This window comes from Portunus trituberculatus, chromosome 2 (assembly GCF_017591435.1).
Source record: "Portunus trituberculatus isolate SZX2019 chromosome 2, ASM1759143v1, whole genome shotgun sequence".
Lineage (NCBI taxonomy): Eukaryota > Metazoa > Arthropoda > Malacostraca > Decapoda > Portunidae > Portunus > Portunus trituberculatus.
In genome coordinates, this window is record NC_059256.1 from 6,384,858 (window position 1) to 6,394,857 (window position 10,000).

At 41.2% G+C, this 10,000-nt stretch overlaps 1 protein-coding gene across 2 annotated transcripts in view; it reads right to left on the reverse strand.

Annotated features, from left to right (window-relative positions):
- Positions 1 to 2,229: 2,229 nt before the first annotated feature.
- LOC123503936 (glutamate-gated chloride channel-like) overlaps positions 2,230 to 10,000 on the reverse strand; it is a 91,642-nt gene continuing 83,871 nt past the window's right edge. For both annotated transcript variants that reach the window (XM_045254070.1, XM_045254064.1), the window contains exons 8-11: positions 9,528 to 9,662; positions 8,547 to 8,776; positions 5,834 to 6,028; positions 2,230 to 3,536 (exon numbers count right to left, since the gene is read on the reverse strand). In XM_045254070.1, the coding sequence (XP_045110005.1) occupies positions 3,336 to 3,536; positions 5,834 to 6,028; positions 8,547 to 8,776; positions 9,528 to 9,662 (761 nt within the window). In that variant the 3' untranslated portion in view covers positions 2,230 to 3,335. The remainder of the gene's footprint in view (positions 3,537 to 5,833; positions 6,029 to 8,546; positions 8,777 to 9,527; positions 9,663 to 10,000) is intronic.

Here is a 10,000-nt window from a genome sequence, read left to right on the forward strand (position 1 = left end):
GTGTGGAAAACAATTTAGGAGCGTGGGAAAAAACGTGGATCGTGGGGGAAAAGTTACGAGCGTGGGAACAAGTTAGGAACGTGGGAAAACATGTTAGGAACGTGAAAATGTTATGAGGGTGTGAAAAAGTTATGGGGAAAAGTTAGGATTGTAGGAATAGAGTTAAGAGCGTGGGAAAAAAAGTTAGGAACGTGGGAAAAAAAGTTAGGAACGTGGAAAAAAGTTAGGAACGTGGAAGAAAGTTAGGAACGTGGGAAAAAGTTAGGAACGTGGAAAAAAAAGTTAGGAACGTGGAAAAAAAAGTTAGGAACGTGGAAAAAGTTAGGAGCGTGGGAAGAGTTAGGAACGTGGAAGAAAGTTAGGAACGTGGAAAAAAAAGTTAGGAACGTGGGAAAAAGTTAGGAACGTGGAAAAAAATGTTAGGAACGTGGGAAAAAAGTTAGGAACGTGGAAAAAAAGTTAGGAACGTGGGAAAAAAGTTAGGAACGTGAGAAATATATAACTGGAATTAGGAAGAGAAATAAAAAAGAATGAATTGAGAGAGAGAGAGAGAGAGAGAGAGAGAGAGAGAGAGAGAGAGAGAGAGAGAGAGAGAGAGAATTATGGCCAGATTCTCTTAATAGTAACAATAATAACAATAATAATAATAATAATAAAATCCTCATTATTATTATTATTATTATCATTATTATTTATATTTACAACAATTTACAGGGATTATTATTATTATTTGATACATATACATAAGTCTCTTCAGTATATCGTCAATGTAGCTCCCGTTTTCTGTTAGTCCTCGTTTTCTTCTCGTTTTTAAGCACACACTGTTGTATTCGCCATTATTATTATTATTATTATTATTATTATTATTTCACATTTTCTTTTTTTTCTCACATTTTTCTTTCTCTATCTTTAATTTTCTCACTTTCTTCCTCCCCACTTCATTATTATCATTATTATTATTATTATTATTATTATATACGTATATACATACATACATACAAACATATTTATATATATTTTTGTTACATAAAATATTCCCTTTGAGAGAGAGACAGTAGTAGTAGTAGTAGTAGTAGTAGTAGTAGTAGTAGTAGTAGTAGTAGTAGTAATAGTAATAATAATAATAATAATAATAATAATAATAATAATAATAATAATAATTTCACTTCATTTTCACCATTTTCAAACACACACACACACACACACACACACACACACACACACACACACACGCACACATGACTGTTTTTTCATCTTTTCAAAATACGTACATGTGTGTGTGTGTGTTTGTGTGTGTGTGTGTGTGTGTGTGTGTGTGTGTGTGTGTGTGTGTCACTATTTTTCTTATGTACGTATTTTCAAGTTCGTTTTCTTTCTATGTACGTTTTTCTCCTCTCATGTACGTTTTTTTTCACGTACATGAGTCTGTGTACGTATTTTTGTCACTTTTTTTCTCCTGTGTGTACGTTTTTTTTACGTACATGAGTGTGTACGTTTTTTTCCCGTTTTCTGTGGTCCATGTACGTTTTTTCTCGTTTTCTTTGGTCCATGTAAGTTTTTTCCCGTTTTCTTTGGTCCATGTACATTTTTTTCTCGTTTTCTTTGGTCCATGTACATTTTTTCCCGTTTTCTTTGGTCCATGTACGTATTTTTCCCGTTTTCTTTGGTCCATGTACGTTTTTCCCGTTTTCTTTGGTCCATGTACGTTTTTTTCTCGTTTTCTTTGGTCCATGTACGTTTTTTCCCGTTTTCTTTGGTCCATGTACGTTTTTTCCCGTTTTCTGTGGTCCATGTACGTTTTTTCCGTTTTCTTTGGTCCATGTACGTTTTTTTCTCGTTTTCTTTGGTCCATGTACATTTTTTCCCGTTTTCTTTGGTCCATGTACGTTTTTTTCCCGTTTTCTTTGGTCCATGTAAGTTTTTTTCCCGTTTTCTTTGGTCCATGTACGTTTTTTTCCCGTTTTCTTTGGTCCATGTACGTATTTTTCCCGTTTTCTTTGGTCCATGTACGTTTTTGTGTGTATGTGCGTATTTTCACGTACATGAGTGTGTGTGTATGTATTTCTGGTGTACACATGTGTTTGTCTAAGACGCTTTTTTGAGCACTAAATGTCCTCCTCCTCCTCCTCCTCCTCCTCCTCCTCCTCCTCCTCCTCCTCCTCTTCCTCTTCCTCCTCCTCTTCCTCCTCCTCTTCTTCTTCTTCTTCCTCCTCCTCTTCTTCTTCTTTTAATTATCTATTCATATATTAATACTGGCAGCAAACACTTCTCTCTCTCTCTCTCTCTCTCTCTCTCTCTCTCTCTCTAACACACACACACACACATACTCTATTTCATATCCTTTCACTCCCTCCTTGATATCCTTTGAATCCTGGCCTTCCCATCCTTCCTGTGGGGTATCCTGGGGTCCTTAGGGATGGGGGCACCTCCTCCTAGCCCCTCAACAAGTAGGAACCCCAGAAAACCCCAGGAAACCCCAGGGAAACATGAAATTTACCCCAAAAATCTGCTTTCCTTAAGGTTTTCATGTTAAACGCTACACACACACACTCCTGTCTTCATATCCTTTGAATCCTGGCCTTCCCATCCTTGCTGTGGGGTATCCTGGGGTCCTTAGGGATGGGGGCACTTCCTCCTTGCCCTTGATAACACAGGACTGCAGAGAAACAAGCTTAAATACACAAAAATTAGTTCAAATCTTTCAGTATATTTTTTTTCTCTCTCTGACACAATCTTTTCTCATCATATCCTTTGAATTCATAACTTCCCATCCTTGCTGTGGGGTATCCTGGGGTCCTTAGGGATTAGGGGGCCCTTCTCCTTGCCCTTCAACCCCAGGAAATGTAAAATATTCCACAAAAAATACCTTTTCTTGAAACACACACGAACACACACACACTTTTTCATATCCTTCACTACAAATTACTTCCTTGATATCCTTTGAATCCTGGCCTTCCCATCCTTCCTGTGGGGTATCCTGGAGTCCTTAGGGATGGGGGCACCTCCTCCTAGCCCCTCAACAAGTAGAAACCCCAGGAAACCCCAGGGAAACATGAAATTTACCCCAAAAATCTGCTTTCCTTAAGATTTTCATGTTAAACGCTACACACACACTCCTGTCTGCATATCCTTTGAATCCTGGCCTTCCCATCCTTGCTGTGGGGTATCCTGGGGTCCTTAGGGATGGGGGCACTTCCTCCTTGCCCTTGATAACACAGGACTCCAGAGAAACAAGCTTAAATACACAGTTCACAAATTTTATCCAACGCACAAAGTTATTCTGATATCCTTGGAATCCTTGGCTTTCTCCTTCCTGTGGGGTATCCTGGGGGTCCTTAGGGATGGGGGGGCACCTCCTCCTCCTCGCGGAACAGGTAGGTGCTCCAGTACACCACGTTGAAGAGCGCAAACACCAAAGGAAAGGTGATGCGCGAAATGACGTCAATTCTCTTGCTTCTTGATGGAAACTTAGAGAGCCAGGAGGCACAGCATCTCCGGGGGGGCTGTGTGCGCATGTGGATCTCACACTGACGTGCCTTTGGGGGTGGAGAGGGTTGGGGTTGGGGGATGTTGTGTGTGTGGTGTTTTGTGGTGTTTTGTTGGTGTTTTGTGGGTGTTTTTGAGTGTTTTGTGGTGTTTTGTGGGTGTTTTGGGGTGTTTTTGAGTGGTTTGGGGTGTTTTGAGTGGTTTGTGGTGTTTTGAGTGGTTTGTGGTGTTTTAGTGTTTTGGGTGTTTTGTGGTGTTTTGAGTGTTTTGTGGTGTTTTGAGGGTTTTGAGTGTTTTGGGTGTTTTTGAGTGTTTTGTGGTGTTTTGTGGGTGTTTTGTGGTGTTTTATGGTGTTTTATGGGATTTTTGTGGTGTTTTGTGGAGGAAAGGGGTGTAGTGTGGTGTAGAGGGAGGGAGGGAGGGAGGGATAGGGATAGGGATAGTGGTAGTGGTGGTGGTGGTGGTGGTGGTGGAAGGAAAAATATTAATAATTTCTGCTGGTTAGTTCATTTTGTTTTGGTTTCACACACACACACACACACACACACACACACACACACACACACACACACACCACAGAACAACAACAATAACAATAATTTACAGCGGAGACTCAATACTCAAACATCAAAACAGTCAAACTTTTCAACAATCGAATGGAAAATTTTGACTAGACACTCAAAAATATGCCGATTAGTCACACCTCCGTCCTTGTGGCTGTATAGAAAGAGAGGCCACATCCTTCCGGCCGTCCCACATACCCCACCGGTCCACCACAGCCAGCTGATCCTTCGCTGTCGTACAAATAACACTGTCCTGCGACTTATCACCAATATTTTTCTTTTTTTTCCATTTCGAAGCTTAGAATGGTGATGAGGAGGCTCGTTAGTGGTGAGCTGGTATGGCGATTGGTGTATAGAGGCAATTTAAGGAGCCATAGTACTGAAACCAGGTCATTAATGGAGCTATGGCAACTGGTGTGTGGAGGCAATTTAAGAAGAATCGTCTTGTATTTCTATATGGCAAAATCTTCAGCCATAGTACTGAAGCCAGGTCATTAAGGGAGCTGGTATGGCAACTGGTGTATAGAGGCAATTTAAGAAGAATCGTCTTGTATTTCTATATGGCAAAATCTCCAGCCATAGTACTGAAGACAGGTCAAGAGGTGTGTAGAGGCAATTTAATGAATCTACGGCACTGGAAGAAATAAAGAAATGTTTGATCGGATACACTAAACGCAGACGGCTAGTGATTCTTTGCCAGAGGGGATAGACTGTGCGAAGGCTTGGCTGGTGCATTGTGGTCTTATTCCTGGCGCTGTGTGACCGGAATGGTGATTTAAAAGCATGTAAAGAGTGGTTTGGGAGTTTTAAGAAAAGAACTCTCAATTCCTTGTGTTGTGAGCATTAAAGACAGGCCTCTCTCTCTCTCTCTCTCTCTCTCTCTCACAGATTTTCACACTCAAACGGACATTTGTGATGAATTAACTTTGAGTCTCCACTGTCATAATAACAAAAATAACAAACAAAGGTTACATACACAATTACAAAAGATTACATACCAGAAATTACAAGCAGCTTCTGTTTGTAATTACTTAAATAACACAAATAATTAATCCATGCATACAGAGAATTACATACAATTACATAAGACACATGATTTACTACACACATACAGAATTACATACAATTACATAAAGCAGATTACAACCAATATATAATGTGGTTATTTAAATGAAGAAGAAGAAGAAGAAGAAGAAGAAGAAGAAGAAGAAACAACAACAACACACACACACTCAAAATACACCCAAACACTCAAACACACTCAAAACACACTCAAACACTCAAAACAAACACACTCAAACATACTCAAATACACTCAAAATACGCCCAAACACACTCAAAATACACACAAACACACTCAAACACACTCAAAATACACACAAACACACTCAAAATACACCCAAACACACTCAAAACACACTCAAACACACTAAAATACATTCAAAACACACCCCAAACACTAAAATACACTCAAACACCCCAAATACTAAAATATGCTCAAACACACTCAAACTCACTAAAATATACTCAACACAACTTAAAACACTACCAAAACTCGCCCAAAACACCTCGAACACCTCAAAACACACCCAAACACCTCAAAACACACTAAACACACTCCAACATACTTAAATACACCCAAACACCTCAAAATACACCCAAAACACACCAAACACCCTCAAAACACAACTTTACCATCCTCCCAAACACACAAACACACACACACCCACACACCAAATCTCAACCCAAACGCACCACAGGGAACAGAATTAGTCCAAACGTACCATTGCAAACGTGGCTGGGCCATCTCCCTCTCCGTCCCCTTCCATGGCCGCTTGGTGCTCAAACTCCCACTGTCTCCTCTGTTTTTTCTGCTGTTCTCGGTGTATGTCGGACCTTGAAGCGTAGTTTACAAGCGCGAACTCCAGCAAAGCACCGAAAACAAACGTCAAACAAACGCCAGTCCAAACGTCAATGGCCTGCAAGGAGGAGAGGTCTTCAGATGTGTGGAAATGTGTAAGGAGGGTAAAATTGTGTTAAAATCGCGTTGGTGTGTGCGTTTGGGTGTGTGTTTGTGTGTTTGGGTTAGTGGAAAGAGGAGGAGGAGGAGGAGGAGGAGGAGAGAGGTGGGAGTGATTATACAAGACAGCCTGACTTTACAAACACACAAGAATGGACTGTTTGCTGCAACACACAACACACTAACTAACATCAGGCTGGCGTTCAATTATATATCATAAGACCTAGATCAGAATATGCCGCAGTGGTGTGGTGTGGTGTAGTGTGGTGTGGTGTGGTGTGGTGTAGTGTGGTGTGGTGTAGTGTGGTGTGGTGTGGTGTAGTGTGGTGTGGTGTGGTCACTGTACATGCAAAACGACATTAGAAAACTGTCAAGAATTCACAGGACTGCCACAAAGAAAGTGCGTTAATATCTTTCCTATGAAGAAAGACTGAAGGAAATGGAACTACCAACTTTGAGGGACAGACAAGAGAGAGAGGAGACCTGATGACGACGTATAAGTTATTAAACCGTATGGAAAAGATAGACAGACAACACCTGGTGACACTGACGGAGGATAGACACACACACAAACACACACACACATACACATTGCGGTAAACAGCTATATAAATCTATTCGCTGATGATGCAAAGTTATTAAGAGTTATCAAAGCCACAGAAAGACTTAAACAAGATCTATGAATGGAGCAGGAGGTGGAAATTTGAGTTTAATGCCAAGAAACGCCACATAATGGAACTAGGAAAGAGTAAGAGAAGACCAGCATGGAACTATTTGATGGGAGAGGAGCAAATAATGAAGACTGAAGAGGAAAAAGATCTTGGAGTGATCATACAAGAAATCTGAGCCCTGATAAACACATAAGCAAGATATTTGGACTATCATATAAGATGTTGACTAATATAAGAGTGGCATTTCATTACATGGATAAAGATATGATGAAAAAACTCATCACAAGCAAGATACGCCCAAGGCTGGAATATGCAGCAGTGGTGTGGTCTGACACCTCTACAAAGGATACAAGAAAACTGGAAAGGATACAGAAGATTGCTACAAACATGGTGCCGAACTAAAGGACCTCACATATGAAGAACGACTGAAGGAAATGGGACTAAAGGACCTCACATATGAAGAACGACTGAAGGAAATGGGACTAAAGGACCTCACATATGAAGAACGACTGAAGGAAATGGGACTAAAGGACCTCACATATGAAGAACGACTGAAGGAAATGGGACTAAAGGACCTCACATATGAAGAACGACTGAAGGAAATGGGACTAAAGGACCTCACATATGAAGAACGACTGAAGGAAATGGGACTAAAGGACCTCACATATGAAGAACGACTGAAGGAAATGGGACTAAAGGACCTCACATATGAAGAACGACTGAAGGAAATGGGACTAAAGGACCTCACATATGAAGAACGACTGAAGGAAATGGGACTAAAGGACCTCACATATGAAGAACGACTGAAGGAAATGGGACTAAAGGACCTCACATATGAAGAACGACTGAAGGAAATGGGACTGCCAACCTTACAAGACAGAAGAGAACGAGGGGACCTAATAACAATGTACAAGATAGTCAATGGCACTGAAAAGATAGACAAGGAAGACCTGGTGCTGGGACACAACAACATGGAAGGACAAGAGGACATGGAAAGAAGATCAGGATGAGGCAGTGTGTCAAGGATACTGCAAAATACAGCTTTACACACAGAACGCTGGAAAAATTGTTACAGCACAGTGTCACAGCATACAGTGTGCAAAACTTTTAAAGAAAAATTAGATAAATGGAGATATGGAGACAGGACACTATGAGGCCCACTCCACCCTGTAACATACAACTAGGTAAACACACACACACACACACACACACACACACACACACACACACACACCACAGGCACACACTCAAACACCTAAACACACTAAAACACACAAAACACACAAACACCTCAAACACACAAAACACCACAAACACCTCAAAACACACACAAAACACACAAAACACACAAAACACACCAAAACACACAAAACACCTCAAAACACACAAAACACCTCAACACAGGAAAACACACAAAACACCCAAAACACAACCCTCAAAACACAAAACACACAAAACACCCTCAAAACACTCAAAACACAAAACACACAAAACACACAAACACCCAAAACACAAAACACCTCAAACACACAAACACCCAAACACCTCAAAACACACAAAACACTCAAAACACACCAAACACAAAAACACCCCAAAACACCTCAAAACACACAAACACCCTCAAATACCTCAAACACCCACAAACACCCCAAAACACACAAAACACCCCAAAACACCCCACACAACACACAAAACACACACACCTCAAACACCCAAAACACCCCAAAACACCCTCAAACACACAAAACACCCAAAAACACCCAAAACACACCAAACCACCCCAAAACAGCCTCAAACCACACCCACCTTAGTGTAGGATACTGGCGGAAGGCTCTGATTGATCCCTGAAGTCTGCGTGGCCATGGTTAGCAGTGTTGTAACTCCCAGGCTGACACGAGCAGGCACCGCGTTTTGATCCAGCCAGAAGGAGACCCAAGACACAATGACCAGCATGCAGCAGGGGATGTAGATAGTCAGTAGGTAGTAGGAGAACTCTCGCTTGAAAAGGAGGTCGACTTTCAAGCAGGAGTAAGCGCCTGGGGGGGTAGGGGGTGGAAATTAGGTTAGGAATGTTAAAAACTGAAAAAACACACTTAAAAACAGCTCAAAATGCTATAAAATGTAGTCAAATGCCACAAAATGCACTCAAACACACTAAAGCATTGTTAAACGCCACAAAAACACACTCAAACACACTAAAAACATCCCCAAAACATCCTCAAACACACTAAAACATTGTCAAACACCCCAAAACACACTCAAACACCCCAAAAACACACTCAAACACAAAACAAAACACACTCAAACACCACACCCTGAAACACACCAAAACACCCAAAACACACTCAAACACACCAAACACCCAAAACACACAAACACACACCCCAAACACAAAACACTGACCCTCAAACACCCAAAACACCCAAAAACACCCCAAAACACCCAAACACACTCAAAACACACCAAAACACCCAAAAAACACACCAAACACCCAAAACACACTCAAACACACCAAAACACCTCAAACACACCAAACACCCAAAACACACAAACCCCCAAAACACCCTGAAACACCAAAACACCTAAAACACCTCAAACACACAAAACCCCAAAACACACTCAAACACACTCAAACACCTCAAACACCCAAAACACCCCAAAACACACAAAAACCCCAAAAACACACAAAAACACTCAAAAACCCCCCAAAACACACCCAAAACACACTCAAACACCCTCAAACACCCCCAAACACACCCTCACAACACCCCCGCAACACCCCAGTACCTGTATTAGTGTTACTGTTGCAATATTCAGTCATAAATTTCTCCAGCGTAAATCGAGGAAGGTGAAGATTCTGTGTGATTTGAACTGGGTCTCCTTCACGCCACAGAAAGACCAGGTCCTCTGTGGTCCACCCATCTGTAGGGGGCAGGTAGGGGGGGAGAGAGTGGGGAAGGGAGAGAGAGAGAGAGAGAGAGAGAGAGAGAGAGAGAGAGAGAGAGAGAGAGAGAGAGAGAGAGAGAGAGAGAGAGAAAAGAGAATTGAAGAGAGAGAGAGAGAGAGAGAGAGAGAGAGAGAGAGAGAGAGAGAGAGAGAGAGAGAGAGAGAGAGAGAGAGACTATATGTAATGGCAAAATATCTACCAAAGCATTACTTACAAAATTACATAATTACTTATTTAAATAGCTGTAATATAAAATAAATTATATATATGTAATTGAAATGGGACAAAAATTACATACATACACACACACACA